Source organism: Ammospiza nelsoni, chromosome 3 (assembly GCF_027579445.1).
Source record: "Ammospiza nelsoni isolate bAmmNel1 chromosome 3, bAmmNel1.pri, whole genome shotgun sequence".
Taxonomy (NCBI): Eukaryota; Metazoa; Chordata; class Aves; order Passeriformes; family Passerellidae; genus Ammospiza; species Ammospiza nelsoni.
The window spans coordinates 95274319-95295676 of NC_080635.1; the positions used below are offsets into that span (position 1 = coordinate 95274319).

Here is a 21358-nt window from a genome sequence, read left to right on the forward strand (position 1 = left end):
GATACTCATTCAATAAGGAAAATTTTAGCAGCCCTGCTCTTTTCAAGTATTAATGTCTGACAGCCCAAAACCAAAGCTGAGCATGAAAAAACATGCATGTTAGCTGATGGTTCTTCAGTGAAACACTGGTGTTGAAGTGGTAAACAGGAATTACAGGGAACTTGTTTAATCTTGAGTGGGTTAATATGAGCTATCTCTTCATGCAGTTGTTTTAAGAATTCCTGAGGAAAAATAAATATAAGCAAGTACGCAAAGTGGTTTTTTCCCTTTCTGACAAGATAAATGAATATCTTTTTAATTTGCTTCCCTCTTGCAGGTGATTTGCCACCTCCTTCAAATTTAGTTATTTCAGAAGTGACACCTCGTTCTTTCAGACTGAGATGGAGCCCACCTCCTGAGAGTGTTGATAGATACAGAGTTGAATATTATCCTACCTCTGGAGGTAGCCCTAAACAGGTTAGTATTGTATGTTCATCTTTTACAATGTCCAGTATAACTTTGGACTTCCACATCACGGTAATATCATTCTGAATTTGTGCTGAGTAGGGTGCAAAAGCAACTTAAAAATGCTCCTAAGGTCAAGAATATCATGCCTTGGTAAATGTTACGCAAAATTACAAAAAACTGGAGCATATATATTATTGTGATTGTTTTAATGTCATGAATCCAGTCATAAAATATATTTCTTATAAAGAGTTGTCTTCTATTTCTAGTCACTCCTTTATTTTCATATTCCACTGTCATATATCAGTTCAAATATGTCTGCACCAGAAATTTTCTGACCATACTCGTGGGTAGGCCCCCTGTTCTTTTAATGCATTTCCTTCTTTGTAGAGAACAAGATAGTGAGGGGTACAGGTTGTAAGAAGTGCTCAGATTAACACTATATGATTCTAAACTGTTTACTGCACAGGATGAAACTTATCTTGTTGTTACTGCTTCTCTACACAGAAAGCCAGTGGTTGGCAACTCTTGGTCCTGGGAAATCTGAAATGCTCATTACTGTCTTTGACCAAACAGAATAGTATCTAGGAATATGAAGTGTTTAGAAGAATGTAGTTAGGTGCCGCTGTGTACCTAGCTCTGAATGTCCCATCTCTGATTGTGGCTTTAAATCTTATATATGGCTCATGGAGAGTTCAAGATTTGACCTTTGATTAAAGTTTGAGCTGTTGTTCCACTGCAAACTGACTTTACAATTTGATTTCTGTCAGGTATTTCCATTCTACAAGGTGTTTCCAGTGCCTTGTGCTGTAACCATCTAGATTATCCTAGATTGTTCCAGATTTTGAATTTTTTCCCAAACTGGCCCCTTTTTCCTGGTCCTCTCTTTATGTTCTTTAGTGATGTGGAAGTGTAAACCATGTGTGAAATCAGAATGCACTCGAAGTGATGCTAAGCAGATCCAATGCAATTTGAATCAAGTGTCTGTCTGAGATTCCCTACAGCTTGCTTTGCAAAAATGATGCTATATTGTCAGACAAAATGTATACAAAATTAGGACCAGACTTATCTCCTTGTCATTGATTCCTGCAGTTTCACAAGGAATGATTGCTTTTCTTAGAGATAAAATTACAAAAATATTTTTCTTACAGTGATTAACATTGCTTCTCTTACAGTTTTATGTAAGTAGGATGGAAAGAACAACAGTTCTGAAAGATCTGCAACCTGAAACAGAATATGTGGTTAACGTGTTTTCTGTGGTAGAAGACGAAAGCAGTGAACCTCTAATCGGCAGGGAAACAACTTGTAAGTTAGAAATGGGTCTTGAAAAACATGTTAACAACCAGTTTGGCACCTGGGGAGCTGTCCAGTAGAACTTTCAGCACTACGGATTTTCTTCTTAGCAGAAGTAAAATATTTAATTTGAATTACCAAACTGTATTGTGTTACTCTGGTTGTCCAGACCTTGTTGTCTCGAAGACTTCAGCAAAGTGAAGCTACAATGTGGTAGAAAATATTAGTCCCAGCTTCTTTCTAGGCTCATAAAGCATGGCTGTACAAAACTAGAACAACAGACATGAATTACAAGACTGAGTTTATGAATTCCTGAAATCTGATAAAAAACAAATTGTTTATGCTACATAATTAATTCCTGCTACTGCCAGACAGAATTATTTCTAATTAACAAAAGCTAATTCAACACAATTATGCCACTTCTATGAGTTATAACTCAGCTATGTTTTTCCTATGAGCTGTCTACATGGATTTCAGGTACATTTATGCTGTACGCACCATAGAATGACTCTTCTGCCTCTTTAATAATATTGAATGTCTGCTGTTCATTTCACTTCTTAATTTTGTATTAGGCTTGTCAAAAAAATCCTTAAAATGTATATAATTTTTATGAAGTCTGGTTTCATGGAAACTTTTCATTTATTTAGTAATTTGAGAAATATAGAAAACAAAAAGAGAGGACAAAAATCCTCTTTATACAGATCCCAAGCCAGTAATGTTGTTTCATATTAGAATTTTCAATGTTAAATGTTGAATAAAAGGAGTTAATGTGCTTTTTACAAGATTAAAATGTTCCAGTGCTGACTTGTAAGAGTTTTAGCTGTGTAAGTAAAAAATCTGTGGCCACATTCAAAACAGTATTACCATTACCTCATTCTTAAACTAAGGATTTAAATACCTCCATTTGCAGATCGCCTCTCTACTACCCATAACATGCCCTAATACCCATGTGCAATATTCTCAGTGGTATGAATTGTGATATAAAATATTAAGAAGCAGAATGAAATAAACTAATATGTATTTTTTATTTGACAGTGCCAATCTCTTCAGTTAGAAACTTGAATGTTTATGACATTGGATCAACTTACATGCGAGTGAGATGGGAACCTCTCAATGGGGCTACTGGCTATTTGTTAACATATGAACCTGTGAATGCTACAGTCCCAGCCACAGAGAAAGAGGTAAGAGAATTTGTCTTTGCTACCTGTTCTCTACCAAAAATAAATTAAGAAAAAATGTTAGAGTATCATAATGGTCAAAAGACTGGCATGTACATCTTGAAGTGCAGTGAACTTACTGGGATATTATATACAATGACATCAGTCAGGAAACTGTAAATATACTGTGAATCTCACAAACAAAATTCCCTTGAAGTTAAATCATTGTTTGCTTTTCTGCCATTGCTTTCTTCAGTTTTTAAACATGGTGTGTTATTTTTCATGCGCAGATGCGTGTGGGACCGTCAGTGAACGAGGTGCAGCTGGTAGATCTCATCCCCAACACCGAGTACACTTTAACAGCTTACGTATTGTTTGGTGATATGCAGAGTGACCCACTCACCACACAGGAAGTGACATGTATGGACATCCTTATTTTTGTTTTTTTATTGCTTCAGCAACACCTAATTTTAATTTCATGCAACAGTTTTTATATAATCTGTTTAATTTAGAAGACCATGTTAACCATGTTTTATGTATTTTCTAACACTTGCATATTTCCTGAAGGCCTCAAAGGCAATTTCATTGAGAAGGGTCCAGCTACTAAAAGGGGAACAATATAATTTTTAACTTGAATAATGAAGGAAACCTTGAGATCACAGTGTTTTTAAAAGGTTTCAATTTTGCTTGTATTAATTTAGAAACCTTGTTCCCGAATTCAGACATCCTCTTAAGCATAGAGAATACTAAAGAAGCATGCTACATCAAGAAAAAAATAGATCTAAAAATGGTTTCCTTCTTTATACATTTCCTTAAACATTTCCTGTAGACAAAGGCATGCTTCTGGTCCAGATGCATGCAGTATGGCTACTTTTATGTTCTCAAAATTTTTAAACCATTGACTGTAGATGAAAATTGGCTATTGTCACCAAATGTTATGGTCTTAATCCCTGATACCTCTGGAAGTATTGCACTCATAAGTTACAAAGGTGAAACTACCATAGTTTATAGCTATTTTGCTCATTGCTGGGAAAATAAGATTTTGAACTCTCTTATCTAGTGCCCAGGACAATCAGAAAGTGGTTGCTTCCATTCACTGAAAAGACTTTAACTGAAAGACATAAAGAGAATTCACTTCCATCTAAAAGAGAGATCTGTACCTCTGCTATGAATAGCATTCACTGACTATTGCCATTTTTTTTACAGTACCTTTGCCTGGACCCAGAGGTTTAAAAATTCAGGATGTTACTCACAGCACCATGAATGTCGTTTGGGATCCTGCCCCAGGAAAAGTTCGAAAATACATCCTAAGATATAAAATAGCTGATGATGCTGATGTAAAGGAGGTAAATTTTTTAAAGAACTAGGAAAGTTTTATTTTGAGAAACTAGATTACTAAAATAACAGTAAAGGTAGTATTATAACTCACCAGTGAGAGTAAAGTACATCGGTTCATAGTGATTGCAGTCAAGAAAGCGTATGGATTTCTTTGAAACTGAATGAGCACAAGATAGATTTCTTGGGTACTCCCTTCTTCCTCCTCCTCTTCCTCCAGGGAGGAAAAAATCCTTGAGCTGACTGGAGAATTTTCATATGTTTTGGTAAAGAGCCATTTCTATGCTCTCCTTAAATGTCATACTACCAAGGTCTAAGAATAGCTTACAATTAAGAGGACAGGATAGTGGAATAAAAGTATGTTAGCCTCTTTGCCTGACAGAACATGAGTGAGCATTGTTAGAGATGTCTTCTAGTTATGTACAAGTTTACCTTAATTGTGCTGCTAGGCATAAACCAGCTCTTGGAGAATTAAATTTATTTTTTAAAGGAACCAGAAATTTCCAAAGTTTCAGCCTGCATCCTTATTTCCAGAGGAATAAAGCAGTGAATGATCCACAAGGACTATGTGTATCTGATATAATATGTTTTGCAAAGGAATTTGTAGAGAACTCTCAATGTTTAAGTGTAAATTTAAGGGCAAATGGTAAAATGTAGTGCAGAATACTTTGTTTTTCAGTGCAGGAATTTCTGCCATTAGAGCAAATGCAGAGTAAGAAATAGAGCAATTTACAATCCTTTAAGTCACTGTTTTTATTCTTAGGTGGAACTTGACAGACTCAAAACGAGCATTACTCTCTCTGACCTTTCCTCCCAATCACTGTACAATGTAAAAGTTGTTGCTGTATATGATGAAGGGGAATCCATACCAACAACTGCAGAAGCTGTCACTCGTAAGTTTTCCTAATAATCATTCTTGTGGTTGTTTTTGTCTTATGTTTGATTTAAATGGTGTGTGTTGCAATATGTTATTGGGTTTAGGTGAAGCTCTAATTTAATCTGAGAAATACTTTATTTGCACTTGTAGCATTATTTGCAATATCATAAACCACAGAAATCTTAGATGACTTGTGTCTTACTGCAGTGAACACTGTCATGGCAGTCTGCAGAGAGGTGAAGAGCCACTGAAGCAAAACTATTTCTATTTAAAGACTGAAGGAGAAGTGTAGTTGTAGAATCCATAAGAAAATATGAGAACAGAGGAAAGGTTTAGCAGGTCTTTGCAGAAATCTAGGCAAGTGAGTAAGAAGCTGAGCCATATACTGGAAGATTAGAGAGACATGATCCTGCCTCTGATCCAAGAGAGTTTTTGCATCATGGGATGCTAAAGCAGCCTTTACTTTTAGAGAATCATAAAGGTGGGATTTGAATAACCTCAGCAAATAAAGGCAAGGAAATGGGGCTGCACAAGCTGTAAGAGCTGATCTCTGTACAAGAGATGTGCCAGACTGAAAGGAGAAAGCAGCTATCAAGGAAGTTCTCATCCTGATCAAAGCTTACGATTTAAGAATTTAATTACTCTTTTCTACAATAGAAAAGAGTAATTTTACCTTTTCACTGCCCCTCCATCTGGTATGAAAAAGAAGAAAAAACCCATTAATATTCTCATTTTTTCTTCTGAATTTTTCTTTTGGTAGTTTGATGCATATAAAAGTGCTTGTGAGATTTCCTGCTTGCTGTTGTGCTAGTCTTTGCTCTGTACCTGTGGTTTTGTGTGAATGTGTTTGTAAGGAAAGAAGAGGAAAGGTCTGCCAAAGAAATTATTTCAGGTTTAATTCTCTGGTTCTACCTATTTACATATTTCTTCCCAGTGGCTATAATATTTTCCCTCTTTAACCTTCAGTTAACCTCTGTGAATTCTTTCTAAATAAGAGGCGACTTATTTGGCTTATATAAAGAATTTTAAGATTGGTGAGAAACTCCTGCAGGGAACTTGACCTTTCTCTATGGGACCTCACATTCACTCCATATAACTCCAAAATTTAACAGCCAGGGCTTCAGTTGTTTTGAGTAGGCATATGAGTTGTGGCCTCTGCTGAGGTCTGTTTTATCAGACAATGACCTAATGATGTGACCTTATGAGGGATAATTTGCTTAGTGTAAATGGACTGGGTAATACTACAGTGTTTGACTGTTGTCATTAGAAGCATCGCAGCTGAGAGATGAATCTTCTACTTAATCTTCTAAATTATTTGTCTGAGTAATTATTTTGTTTAACTGTATTTATTTTGTAGTTACATTTTGTGGAACATTTTTCCTTTTCTCATAATAGAGCCTGTGCCAGCACCAGTCAATCTCAGAATCACAGATATAACCACAAATAGTTTCAGAGGTACTTGGGATCATGGAGCTCCAGATGTCTCTCTATATAGAATAACATGGGGGCCCTATGGAAGAGGAGAAAAACAGGAGGTAAGAATAGACAGCCACCTTATGTATTTGTGGGCAGTTTCTCAGAGGGTGTATTTTTAAACTCAGAAATGCAATTGATAAATGGTCTGTAACTTGGAAATTCAGTGAGAAGGTGTAGAACACATACTTACTGCATGTTCAGTGATGTTACTGAGTAAAAACTCAGTTGTATCCCACTCTGTTTGCCTGTTTCATGTGCATGTTTTGGTTTTGTTTATTTATATTTTCCTTTTTTTTTTTTTTAAATTTCTTCACAAGACTATCTTAAATGGGGAAGAGAATAGTTTGGTCTTTGAAAATTTGAATCCAGACACATTATATGATGTCTCAGTTACTGCCATCTATCCTGATGAATCAGAAAGTGATGAGCTCATTGGCAGTGAAAGAACATGTAAGTAAATAAAGGGATTCTGCATGTTGTTATTCATAGTTATTGAAACAGAAAGCGTACACATACAAGAATTCTGAAAATTCTTTCTACTTTTTTCCTAGTACCCTTGGTACCTATCACTACACAAGGTAAGAATCTGAATTTCCAGGTACCATTTTATTGAAGGAAACTCATAGCTCCCTTTTTCTAAACTGTGATTAATGTTGACATTAAAAAGCTGAGATCATTTGATAAATATTATTTTGTATTTGGAAGAATACTAAACACTAGATTACCACATGTTTATTATTTTACAAACATTACAGTTTATGTTCCCCTTAATACATTCAGCTCTTGATCAGGCATTCATGCAGCCTTAAAAATAAGAATGAATTGTTTGTCTCTGCTCTTGGGTGAGCTACATATTTATTCCTTTCTTTATTGTGCTTCTCAGCCCCAAAGAGTGGCCCAAGAAACCTTCAGGTGTACAATGCAACTTCACACAGCTTGACTGTCAAATGGGATCCTGCCAGTGGTCGAGTGCAGAGATACAGGATCATTTACCAGCCTATCAGTGGGGATGGCCCTGAACAGTCGGTAACTAATTTTGAAGTGCTTAAGTTATTCAGCCTTAAATGCAACCTTCTGTAAAGTTATCCATTGGAATAATTTCTTTTCAAAACACAACACCGTACATATTAATTATCTTTTACTTGAAAATTTATATTTGTAGTGAATAAGTATATATTCCCACTGTTTTTTTTCTCCCCTTTCAAATCCAAGTTAGTACACTCTTAATTGAGCAGCAATAATTTTGGATGCATCCTGTTATCTCAAAAAATCATATAATCATAGACTCATTCAGGTTGGAAAAGATCTTTGAGTTCATAAACTCCAACTGTTTATCTATGGATAAAACTAAAATAAAGTGCGTTGAGGAATAAGTCAATCAGCATCTAAGGCTACAAGTCACAGATAGAGGTGTCAGGACAATCAATAATATGAACTACCATGACTACTTTCATAGTCCAGAGTTTTCCATCATTTTCATAGTGTAGTTCCCATGTTACCAAAAGACTTTGCCATGGAACATGCTGTGAACAGTTGAGACTCTCTCTCACCACTCTAGGGTCAGAATAAACACACAGAGGTAGCAGTTGTAAAGAGAAATACATGGAAAACGTGCTAATGAAGTATTTAAGGCATTTTAGATTCTTTTACTATGATGAGAAGCTGTAATGCTATGGAGAGATAGTACTTTAAGATCAGCCAGCTTTCCCTGTGTTGTCAGCACAAATGGTTTTGGCTACTGGCAGTCTATGCAACACAGCCTGGGAGTGGTAATTCAGTCAGGCTGTTTATCAGAAATGTGTGCTACTTAAAAATGCCCTATTCTTTAGTGGGAGGCTGTTGTGGTTACTGTCAAATGAGTCAGAGAAACAGTCTCAGATGAGAACCACATTAATTCAGCTCGCCTCTGTAATTGGAGATCACTCATGTTCAGAAGTATATCTAGGAATATTTACTTTAGAATCAGTTGGATATTTACATACCCATTTTAACTCTCTTCTGAACAACATGCATTTGGGTTGAGGTAATTGAAATTTATATTGAGCAGTCAAACACTATTTTAGTGAGAAATCACTAGAGAAATAAGGAACAGCAATACGTTTAATTAACATCTGTAATTAATTGCTGGCAGTGGAGTAAAGAGGGAAGTATGATCATTCTCTTGAAATTTGTGCAAAGAATATGGTTAATAGACTTAATTGCTTACAGCTAGAATAGAGTCAAGCAGTGGCAGTTGGAGAAAACACCTCTATTTGAGGAGAGCACACAGAAGTCTCCTACTCTGATCACAGCATTTAATGTCTCTTTGCAAATGACTTGCAGTCATATGATCATAATTCCTTGTCTTCTTTTGCCACTCTGATATTTTATTAAACTGTAGGTGCTGGGTAGGCAGTAGAATAGTCCACACCAAAATATTTAAAATATAATTTCTGGGGAGTTTTTATTGTCCTGTCTGACTTTTAATGGCCTCAGCACCAAGAGGAATCACAGGTGATCTGAAGACAGAAAAAAAGAGGTCTGCAAAAACTGCACACAGAACTGCTGAGACCATCATGATCATTTACGGTCAGGTTTTGAAAGGCAATCAGATACTAAAATGTAGAGGCAGCCATGATGGGATGATAAAAGCATTTGTGCTTTGAAAGGAGCTGTGTACACTTGAGTACAAAAAACCCCTTTGATTGTGAGTTAAAATAGTCTGCTTGTAAATTAAAATAATCTACTGCTATGAAATGTAAAGATGTGTAAATGCTCGCTCATTGTCAGTTCATCAGCAGATGACTGGAAGTGTTATGCCAAACATCTTAGCTGAACAGGCTTTGAAAATGTGCAGATAGTCTTAAAAGTACAAAGAATGACAGCAGTTACAATATAATTTGTGCTGGTACAGAACTGGGAGTTTATATATAATTGTAGTGGTATTCAAGTTTGGAGATTTTAAACAATAGTGGCTTTGTGTCTAAACTTGCTAAAACCAATATGTACTAAATATTACTACTGTTCAATGTCTACTGCCAGTGTCAGTCAGAAGAAAATTGCAGCATTGTGTGTGGAAAACACATCACAGTGTTTTCCACTCTGCATCAAATGCTTGTGTTCTTTACTATAGCAATAAGCACAAAATAGAGTATAAAAGGGATTTTAACATTTTCCTTTTATTTTGCTGCAGACTACTGTTGGGGGACGACAGAACAGTGTGGTGATACAGAAGCTGCAGCCTGACACACCATATGCTATTACTGTGTCATCAATGTACGCAGACGGTGAGGGGGGGAGAATGACAGGACGAGGCAGAACCAGTAAGTAACTTCAGGTCTTCTTAGGCATCATCAATATATTGCTTTCAGAAGAGCTAAGAAAAGTTTCTTGTGGTGAAATTCATCCCATCTGTATTTGTCATTTTTCCTTTGGTGGCTTTCAATTTTCTGAAGTAACAGCCCCTGTCAGTCTACTGGCTCTAGAGAAGCCCTGGACCACTGCCTTTGACTGGATGCCCAGTTTTTACAGCTGAGAGAAACCCTAATCTAACTATGGAACTTCTTCCTCATTTTAATTTGTTTAATTGTTTTATGCCAGAATTTAGTAAACACCTTAAGGCGTCTGAGGGCATGTTACTCTCATATATAAGTGCTTTTAAGGATCTTCAGTTGAGATGCTGATCTTCATAGTGTGCACTTTAGGACTCTCCCATTTTATATTGATGCATTCTTTTGATCCTGCTATAGAAATCACAGATTTGCTACCAGAGACACTTCAGTTATAAAACCCATTTCAATGTATTTACTTAAATAATTATATAACTACAAAATTATTCATTCAGTTGCATTTATTTTAATTATGAGCTTGTAATGGGAAGTCAGACACAACAATGGGTTTGGTGAGGAATGAAGAAAAAATTCTAATTAACTCATTGCATAATTCTAAAATAGTGTCCAGAAATAATTTTTTCTAATTTAGCATTGTGGTGTTGGATAGAGCTGATGTATTCTGAGTGATGAAGATAAATAAGATTTAACATGAGCTATTAAACCTATCTTAAAAATTTTCTAAGGATACATTACAGAGGTGATCTGACAGCAAAAAGGAGACAACAGGGTTCCACATTTCTGACATCTTATTGATCTGTTTCAGAACCTCTCACCACTGTGAAGAACTTGCTAGTTTATGACCCAACCACCAGTACTCTGAATGTTCGATGGGATCATGCAGAAGGAAGTCCTCGCCAGTACAAAGTGTTTTATGGACCTACAGCTGGAGGTGCAGAGGAAATGGTAAATTCTTCATGTGGATCTCACTAACCATCTCAGATAAATTACACCTCATGGGGGTGGTGAGAGAAATGCTGCTGGATGAAGTAGGTCTTGTTTGCCTATGCACTGGTTTTTTTTCTGTTCATAGCCCCCCTGGAAAAAATTCGCAGCAGCTTCATGAAAGTTCCTCCCATATGTATTACAGATGTTTGATTCCAAATAATAGGCCATCAGTGATTAGTTCTTAGCATGGGATTTAGTACCACACACAAGTTTTTGTTTCTTTATCCCTAGGGCACTGTGTGTGAATGCAAAGCTGACTTCAGGGTGTACAAAAGCTTAAAAAGTTGGCAAACTTAATTTCTTCCATCTTTACTGCTGAGAAGTCATGTGACTGTAGGCTTCAATGGTATTGGTGGAATCAGAAAAATCCATATTCTAATCTCCCGAAATTATTTAATTGCTAAAGAGCTAAAAGAATCCTGAAAATACAAAACCCTTGCTGCAGACTGGGAAAAATTGTTTCCTAGTTGTGTGTCTTTTTCTACATCAGTACAATTCAATGTGCACATGAAATGAATTGTATATGAATGCCATTGTTTCAATAGCAACTAAGGTGCTACTGATGACAAATATTCTTAGGTGCTGTGGAGTTTTATTTCCTAACATGAGCTGCTCATTATACTTCGTGTCATCAGCATGTTGTAGTGCTATGTAATGTTTTTTTTTAAACTTAGAAAGTGATATTTTAGTGCCTCTGAGCTGCTAATGAGTAGACATTAAAGAGTTCACATCAGATTCTACTACTTTCATTAGTACAGCAGGATCTGGACCCAAAAGTGGAGAGAGCTGTAAGAGAGCTAAATAGGAGTGCATAGAACTCATTTGTATTAGGTCTGCGAGAGAATCTTCTTGAAAAGCAGTTCTAGAAGATACCAAAAACCATGTTATTTTAAACTTCACCTTTTGTAAAGTTTTTATCACATCCAGTCTGGAAATTAGATATGGTAGGGGAGTATGTGATAAATAAAAAAGCTTAAACTATTTTTTGGCATGTTTTTGTAAGTTTCTTGACCCTTTCTTTTTAAATTTATAGACCACAGTACCAGGAAATACAAACTATGTCATCCTGAGGACTCTTGAGCCCAACACACCTTACACTGTAACTGTGGTTCCAGTTTTCCCAGAGGGGGATGGTGGACGTACCTCTGACACTGGACGCACCTGTAAGTAAAATGGCCCTTTTCAAGAAAATGTTAGGATTTTTTTATGAATGGCCTCAGATCATTAGAAATTGATTTTACATTAAAAGTTATTTTTGCAGCTTTGTAACTTATTGTGTTTCCTTTGCTTATTTGTGTGGAGGCTTTCAGTCCACTTAATTGAGGCAAGCTTAGCTCCAAAAGTTGTGCAGCACACTTAGTGTTTACTTCACAAAACATTTTAATTGTAGTGCTAGTAGAAATATTTGTGAACAAAGAGTGAATATTGTTGTTAATCCATGCTAATGTCCATGCGTGTACTTTAAATTTTCTAGGAAGTTTGGGCTACTAATGTCAGCTAGACCTAAAATGTGTACTTTGTGGTTATTTTCCATGCATATCTGATCAACAGTAGGAAAACAGAGTGTTATGATCATATTTTCAATTTGCAGTACAAACATGTACTTTGCTGCTTGGTACAGAAGTTTGGGAAGACTGAACATGGAGATTCTTAGCTTTTTAAATTTTAGGCTAACAAAAGTAATGTGTTTATCTAGGGCTGAGGTGCTTTTCAGCTTCTTTTGAGCACTGTTGTAAATTCATTTAGAAATAGAACTTACACAAGCAACTTTGTAAAACTTCATTTAAATTATCCTTGATCTAGTGGAGAGAGGAACACCAAGAAACATTCACGTTTACAATCCCACACCAAACAGCATGAATGTCCGTTGGGAACCTGCTCCAGGTCCAGTTCAGCAATATAGAATTAACTATGCTCCACTCTCTGGCCCAAGGCCATCAGAATCTGTAAGTAATTTAGCTTTTATACTATTAGTCAAATGTGTGTAGAGACTATTGCTTCCTTTGATGAGTGTAAAAAATAACAGTAAACTCAGGCCAGCTGTCTGCCCAGGAGAGTCTCTGCAGAAAGCACAGTGTTTATAGGAGTCTAGTCCATTGTTAATAGAGGCTTAATTTGGTAAAATTAAAGAAATAAGAAATAATACTCTCCCATTTAAAACTCTGTATTGATGATTGAGTATCCTTTATCATATTGCAGATAAATATGAGTTAAATAATTTTTTTTTTCAAGAAAGTCAGAGACAACAAATATTTATTAGAAATTATGTAATTAGGAAACCAAATGCCATCTGCTTACCCTAAATCATTACTCTTATGTGGGGGTTGGTGAGCAGTGAAATCTGGATATGGGTAAAAAAGTACCCTCCAGGTGTGAAGTAAGAACTCCTGTATTTCTATAGAAATAAGTGCAGTTTTAAAGTTTTGACTATGAATGTACTAACATAAAATGAACACCCATATTGTACATTTAGATGTACATGTTTTTATGTGAGGAATTGTAAGGACTTTTTTTGTCCTTTATACATAGTAAATTGTGACAGAAATTACTTTTTTAGTTTCTGTTTATGAATGTTTCTCCCATTTTTTCTGAATGATTTTAATGTAAAATGTAAAAAGTAACAACTGTGTTGGCAGAATGAGAGCTCCTGATACTGTTTGTTCTTTTTTTCACCGGTATTGAATTTTTTTCAATATTACATCTTTATTTTAAATTTATGTTATTTTTCTTGGACAGTGTGCAGCATGGTCCTGTTTCCAATTTTTCTATATTTAATTCAAATTATTTTCTAAAAAAAGATGGTATAAGCGGAAACTTTATTTATATAGGTGCTTGTTGTTTCTGTTTTAGATTGTGGTGCCAGGCAACACTCGTGATGTGATTCTGGAGCGCTTGACTCCTGACACTGCTTACTCAATAAATGTTATAGCTCTGTATGCAGATGGAGAGGGAAATCCAAGCCAAGCACAGGGAAGAACATGTAAGAGACAGTCAGTACTTGTGTTGTGAAATATAATTCAAAACTGGTGTGTGAAGAACGTATAAAATTAGTTACAATTACAAATAATATTATAAGCTATTTAGTGCAATTCTGAATTTATGCATCTGAATTATGCCTGCAGCAATTATAGGCCTCTGTGGCAGGGAATTTTTTCTATGCTGTCTGTCAGTTGGAGTATTTGAATTATTAGCAATGTAATTTTCAATTGGGAAATAAGCTTAATTTGCATGTGTAAGAGTTAAAATGCTCTTTTCAAAATCAAATTACCAATGAATAACAATATAACTTTTATAAAAAAATAGCCTGTTAAGATGGGTAGAATTAGTGGCCAATAGAAAAAAAGGGCTTCATGGTTGCTGTCTGACATAGTAATTGTATGTGTTGGCCTCCCCAGCTGTTTGTTTTTTGTGGCAGACACTTAAACACCAAAATCTCCTTGTCTCATAGGATCTCGGTTGTGTTATGCTTAGATTCTTTAAAATTCACACTAGAAGTAACATGAACAGAACCTGTCCACAACAATAATTTTGCCTCTTCTATGTTTTCCCTGTAAAATCCCTAAATTAATCTAAACCTTGAAGATGTGGCAGGCTATAGTTATACTTGTCTGCAGGAGTTTGAGAAGCAGAATGTGTGTGGATGCTCACTTTGCACATCTGTATGTTCTCTTCCTTCCGTGCTGTTTCAGTTTGTCTGTCTCTATTTAAGACCTTCAGGCATGATCATTGACTTAATCTCCCCAAGTATATATATTTATTCAGGGTTTCAGGAAGGGCCCTTGGCTTTGGCTTCAGGGTAACATTTGAATTGATGAGGGTGACACTGATCTAGAGGTATCATGCCCTGTAAAACCTTCTGTATTTTCATTCTTCAGTGCCTCGCAGTGGTCCAAGGAATGTGAGAGTATTTGATGAGACCACAAACAGCCTTTCTGTACAATGGGACCATGCTGATGGGCCAGTCCAGCAGTACAGAATCATTTATTCACCCACTGTGGGAGACCCTATTGATGAATACGTAAGTTCTGTAATTCCTTGGTAAGCACTGAGATGTTTTCAGTCAATTCTTTAGGCTACACAAAAATCAAGACGTGTTCTACATGCAGTACACTGTGCAGGCTCTGTGGGCTTTCTGATCATTGCTGTAAATGTTAGGAAGCCATGGTTTGTATAAAACAGGGGTTTTTTTTCCATGAAGCTACAGAAAATATATGATTTCTTGAACAAATATGTATGTGAAATAATGTTAAATATATGAGTCACACACTAATCAGAAAATTCTGAACAGAATCTGCTTCCTGGCATTTCATTGAAGTGTGATGGATTGAATAACCATCTATTACTTCATACTGTATTCATTACAAAGTCAGTGTTCTAGGATACAGAATAAACATAAATCTGCATTTCCTAAATTGAAGAGAATTGACAGAGTCTAATAAAACAGCAATGTTAACTTTGATTCAGCATCTAACTTGCTGTTCTAAGTTTCAGTATGAATTGTAAGTGTGTTTCATTTCCTGCACCTTAATGATAGCACAAGTTATTCTGAAGCTTATAAAATTCACAGAGTATTTATAGCAAAGCAAAGCTCAGATCCTGTAGAGGACAATGGCAGAATTCCTGCCAACTGCCACCAGCCAAAATGACATTTTGATTGCTTTTATATTACTGTATAGCACATGCTGAAAATTCACTGTTTGAAAATTCCCTACTGGACTCATTATTCAGGACACACATATTGTCAACACACATATCTTTGCAGAAAAGATTGGACAATCCATAAAAACAGCAAGTCTCAAACAACTGAAAATTTTAATCAAGTATTCATAGCGAGTACTGACTGGCATGCACTTTTGAGAGAGATACCTCAAATTACTTCCCTTAGTTTCAGTGCTTTATGTCTTCCTTAAGGAGCAGGATCACTTTTGGATTTATACCTACATTTTCAATTAGAAGGGAGCAATAGTGCATGGATGCATAAGGACGTTGAGATTGAGGGATGCATAAATGGGAGTACTTTTATATGTCAATGTATTTAGAGATTCCTTCTCAGAATAACTTGTATCTGCCAAGAAAAAACCCACATCATTATGACTTCTATATTTCTGTGAGAGAAGAGTACTGAAATTTTGGTGGAGAACTGCAGCATCTCAGTCTGATGTGTGTTGGGACTGAAGAATCAATTTGATTTATGTTTTTGTGTTGGCCACATTGTTTTGTCATTCAAAATAAAAAATACTGATAATTGTTTATAGGCTATAACCCTTAAGGTATCCTGAATGACTTTTTCTATGATGGACATAAAACATAGTGTGCTAAATGTCAGAACAAATTTTTGTTTCTAGCTACTGTCACTACTGATTAGTTGCAAGACTGTGAATGTGTTTACCTCTGTTTCTTTTGTGTTCTAGACAACAGTTCCTGGCATAAGGAATAATGTGATACTACAACCACTACAATCAGATACGCCATATAAAATTACTGTTGTTGCTGTGTATGAAGATGGAGATGGTGGTCAACTGACTGGAAATGGCAAAACTGGTAATTATAGTTTTCATATTGATTATACTTTTTAAAATTTAAGACATATTCCTTGAACACTTCAACATTGTAAAGATTTTATTAAGTTAATTATGTCCTTGATGTGATTGTTACTTGCAGAGTAACAATCTGCATTTCTAAAAATTGAAAAACAATTAGTAGCTTAATTAGAATGGTTTTTTTTCTTTCTTTTTAGTTGGCCTGCTTCCTCCTCAAAATATGTATATAACTGACGAATGGTATACACGCTTCAGAGTTTCCTGGGATCCTTCACCATCCCCTGTTCTTGGCTATAAAATTGTATACAAGCCTGTGGGTAAGAAAACTTGTTCATTCTGAGTATACCACTCTTAGAACAGTGAGTAGCTAATGGCAGACCAGAGTAGAAATCATAAGTATCATTTTGTGTTAAAGGATCTATTTATTTCCTCTGTTTACCAATTTTCATGGAAACTTTAGTCTTATGATCAGTATTCTATAATAAACACAAACTGTCAATTGTAGTATCAGACATTTAATTACAGGGATTGAATTGCATAGTTAAAACTTTATACAGTGACCTGATTTGTTTTTAGCCTCTTTAATGCCTCTTGTCCTTCTAAGGCTATGAACTGGTGTATATGAGAGGATATTGGACAGGTATTTGGGTATTAATGTCCTGCAGAACTTTTGTTTTATGTGGTCTTCAAACAATATACATATATTTCTAGAAGCTGAAAACAAAAATTGCACAATAGTTTGTAAAATTATGTGTATGTTCTGTTTGCAACATTGTAATATGCTAAAATTTAAGAAATCAATATGCTTTGTTTTAGGAAAAATGAGGTTAACATTTACTGATGTGTAAGAGACGGAATAGTTTTGTAGTTCATGTAATCATGATTCTTTCTTTCTCTGTTCTTAATGCTTCCTTGATTCAAGGTTCAAATGAGCCCAGGGAGTTTTTTGTGGGAGAAGTGACTTCCTACACTTTGCATAACCTGTCTCCCAGTACTACTTATGATGTGAATGTTTATGCCCAGTATGATTCTGGAATGAGTATACCTTTGACAGATCAAGGCACTACATGTAAGTCAGAACAATTTTGTTGTAGTCATGCTAGATACATATGCTGGTAAGAGATAATGTTGATTAAGAGAAGATTTTGATGGCTGGTTGCTAGGAAGCATGAGCATCCTCTCATGGAGAATACTTGTCATCTGTCCATGAGGTGGATCTTATAAACACTGATCATGGAAGGAGTATGAAAATATATTTTAAAGTAATGACTTGATGAAATAAAATTTTCTAGTCTATTTCCTAAAATTTTGTTAAGCTATACTTGGAGTCAATCTTTACCCATCTCCAGGGTACTGCAGAATCTAACCATGTTACTAAGCAGGTCTAGGCTTTTTGATACTCTGCTTTTACCTCATAGCAATGTCCAGTGATTTTGATGATGGCCTCAGCTAAGGCACTTCAAAAAATTTCTTCAATTATGATGAATCAAGTACATTCTTTTCATGCTGCTACATATATAAGTCAGATATTTATTTTTGGAGATTTCTTATTTTGTGAAGAAATTGTGTGAAAACTCATAAAATGGGCTGTAACCCATTAGGAGATCTGGGGCCTTTGCAAATAGCTAGGTGGGGATCTGTAGGGTGTAAAATAGGGAGATTTGACTAGAAAAGCTCTTTCTTTCTGCAAGTGTTTTTAAAAATCAAGTTCCAAACCAGCACTGCTAATATGGTTTTCATTTTGGTGTGCTGGTTTTCACAGTATATTTGAATGTCACTGACCTAACAACTTACAAAGTGGGTTGGGATACTCTCTGTATCCGGTGGTCACCTCATCGGTCGGCAACTTCCTACAGACTGAAGCTAAACCCAACTGATGGTAAGTATGTTCTATTTTTTTGCATTTTCTAGAAACATAATTGTCTTATGTCAGTGAGAGCACCACTTATTTGGATTGGTGGCAAGCACCAGCCATAATGATACATCTGATTGAGTTTTAAAGCTCTGAGTATTACCTGTTTTTCTTGAGTGGTGAAAAGGCTGCAAAGAGGGAGTACTGTTAATTGTCAAGTGGACCTACCAGTTGCCTGGTTTCACATGTGAGCTGCAATTGTACTTTCTAGTGTGCTCCAGGGTTCACAATCACCACACAATTTTGGTCTAGAAAGTTTGTTATGGGACAAGAATAAGAGTGCTGTCCAAACCTCCCCTCAAGAAGTTTCTTCATTACCACACTTATGTATATATACATTAGAAGGGAAGTAATAGGTTCTAACTTTTTTCCATTGGGCTTTTTTTGACAGGTTCCAGAGGACAGGAAATCACAATTCGTGGGTCAGAAACAAGCCACTGTTTTACTGGCCTCTCACCAGACACAGAATACAATGCTACTGTCTTTGTTCAGACCCCTAACCTTGAGGGACCTCCAGTCTCTATGAGGGAGCATACAGGTAGGTAACAGATATTGTGAACTTTAAGTTTTAGGTATAGAATTTGTCTTGTTTCAGCTGTAGAATAAAATTATTATTTCTTTTCAGTCCTCAAACCTACAGAGGCACCGACTCCACCACCTACACCTCCTCCACCTCCCACAATCCCTCCAGCTCGGGATGGTATGTTTGTTTCTAGAATTATTCAATATTTGTGTGTAGTTGCTGTACTACTTCATAGTTTACCTCAATTTTTCATAAATTTAAGTGGATTTAAAACTAGCACACCCTTTTAGGGAAATGAATATTGGGACCTTTCCTAATGCCATCCCTTTGCTCTAGAGCTTTGCTAGACTTCAGCATTTCCTGGTTTAGAACAGCAAGATGCACACCTTTGGGGAAAAGATTATTGGGGAAAAGATTATTGATATTCTATAGCTCTGCAGAAAGTCTATGATTTTGTCTGCTCTCAACAGACAATTCATGTTTTATGGTAGCTGATCAAGGAAAAAAAGTAATTTACAATTTTTACGTTTTAATCTTGAATTCTTTGACATTTCTTGAAGCTTTCTTTGATATATTTTAAAAAATGTTTTTGTGTAGAGCATTACTCATGTGCCAGGTTGAATGTGTGGTAGTAGACATTTGCTGAATATTTGTTATGCTTGAATTTTCAAATTTTGAAGCAATATTTATTTCATGGTGGTATGGTTGATGTATTTTAAGGGTTCCTTTTCTTGGACTTTCAGTATGCAGAGGTGCCAAAGCAGACATAGTATTCTTGACTGATGCTTCCTGGAGTATTGGTGATGATAATTTCAACAAAGTAGTGAAATTTGTTTTTAGTACAGTAGGAGCCTTTGATTTAATCAATCCTGCTGGAATCCAGGTAGGTTTGTTATTCCCATTGGGTACATTTTGGAGGGAAATTGAAGATTACCTGAATTGCTACTTCCTTTCAGAATGCTGTCATTTTTTGTATTATATTGCTAAAAAAGACACGTATCTGGGTGTGCATGCCTATTATTTATGAAATATATTTGGCATTTTATAAATACAAGGAAAATCCATTCTATTTTGAGATGTTAATATTCTGAAATACAAGTTACAGTTTGTGGGAATCCTCCAGGTAGAGAAACTGGGACGATGTACGGTCAATTTTATATTTTTGTTTCTTTGTATACGGCATCAACAACTGGCACACTGCTTAGTTTTTGTATCCTGGGTTTTGTGTCTGTCATATCAGAAGTCTGTTTTAGTGAGATTCTGACTTCTGATTGAGAGCCACATTTTAAATTCTCAGTGTAAAAGATGAGTCCTGTGCCTGCAGGGTCCAGCTGGCTTGCCATTGCTGAGCTCCCTAGAGTCCCACTGCACTAAATAGCAGAATGCCTTTGAAAAAGGCACTTGCAAAAGCCTTTTCATGATGTGCTAACATGAATCAGCTCTACAGTGGGCGTGGTAAAAGTATGAAAAAGTCTTCTCAATTAATTTTGAGAGAGTAAACAGAAATAGCTAATGAGGGATAGACTTTCAGGAGTTCTGAGCTGCTCATAGTTATGTCAAACTAACTTCCTGTCTGGCTTCTTATCATAAGCATTGCACCATTATCAGTTTTCTTCTACTTGTAGGAGGCTGGATGAAATCAATGTCTAGGTTCCCATAACCACTTCTCTTTCACTAGATGGAATGAATGACATGAGGTCCAAAGGAGTTTCTTACATGGTATTTCTGGTTGCAAAGAGCTGCAGGTGCAATGCATTTTCTTTGGTTAGAAGGCTGACAGGATATTTACATTGTTAAAGCTCTGCTTTTCATCTTCTAGGCATATTTTTAGTAATTTGATTCCCTATCTTTAACTCTCTAGACTTTTAAAGGAAAAGATACTACTTAAAGTCATTACGTGTGAGACAATCTTTATCATTCTTAGCTCTAGTCTATACTGGGCAGTTTTCCTGTTCATTTGGTTTTTGCTTCATATATTTTTCTTGCTAATATATAAAGAAGTAGGGAAGACAATAAAGGTGACAGACACATATAAACACTAATGTTTAATAAAGTATTGAATTCACATACCACTTGAGATGCAACAACCTGAGGTTTTTAATTGGAAATGAATACTTTTAAAAGGGGAATTTACTACTACAAATATGAATATATACATAACAGAAATATTTCTATTCAGCATTAAAATAGAACGCTATGATATTGCAATTTTACAGAATATTAAAAGGAACAAAATAAAAAAAAAAAGTAAAGATTATGTAGCAATAAATTTTTAGTGATTGTATTTCAGTGCTTAAGGCAAGTGAGTATGTACTCGTGTGTGTATTCAACTTTATTGACATTCTATTGACAAATTCATTTTTATTCCTAAAAAAAAAAAGCTGGAAGAAGTTTAGTAGATACTGTACCTCTGCTCAGAATTAGAAAATGGGCATATATACCTCACCATAAATAAAGGTAGAATTTGATCATATGCATTTAAGGT

At 35.7% G+C, this 21358-nt stretch overlaps 1 protein-coding gene across 1 annotated transcript in view; it reads left to right on the forward strand.

Annotated features, from left to right (window-relative positions):
* COL12A1 (collagen type XII alpha 1 chain) overlaps positions 1–21358 on the forward strand; it is a 99997-nt gene that overhangs the window by 44006 nt on the left and 34633 nt on the right. The window contains exons 22-44 of the mRNA XM_059467303.1: positions 317–456; positions 1620–1749; positions 2773–2918; positions 3185–3314; positions 4101–4240; positions 4993–5122; positions 6502–6641; positions 6900–7032; positions 7134–7160; positions 7466–7608; positions 9755–9884; positions 10717–10856; positions 11932–12061; positions 12702–12844; positions 13749–13878; positions 14774–14916; positions 16310–16439; positions 16636–16755; positions 17361–17507; positions 18201–18317; positions 18742–18888; positions 18976–19050; positions 19617–19756. Coding sequence (XP_059323286.1) covers positions 317–456; positions 1620–1749; positions 2773–2918; positions 3185–3314; positions 4101–4240; positions 4993–5122; positions 6502–6641; positions 6900–7032; positions 7134–7160; positions 7466–7608; positions 9755–9884; positions 10717–10856; positions 11932–12061; positions 12702–12844; positions 13749–13878; positions 14774–14916; positions 16310–16439; positions 16636–16755; positions 17361–17507; positions 18201–18317; positions 18742–18888; positions 18976–19050; positions 19617–19756 — 2951 coding nt within the window. The remainder of the gene's footprint in view (positions 1–316; positions 457–1619; positions 1750–2772; positions 2919–3184; positions 3315–4100; positions 4241–4992; positions 5123–6501; positions 6642–6899; positions 7033–7133; positions 7161–7465; positions 7609–9754; positions 9885–10716; positions 10857–11931; positions 12062–12701; positions 12845–13748; positions 13879–14773; positions 14917–16309; positions 16440–16635; positions 16756–17360; positions 17508–18200; positions 18318–18741; positions 18889–18975; positions 19051–19616; positions 19757–21358) is intronic.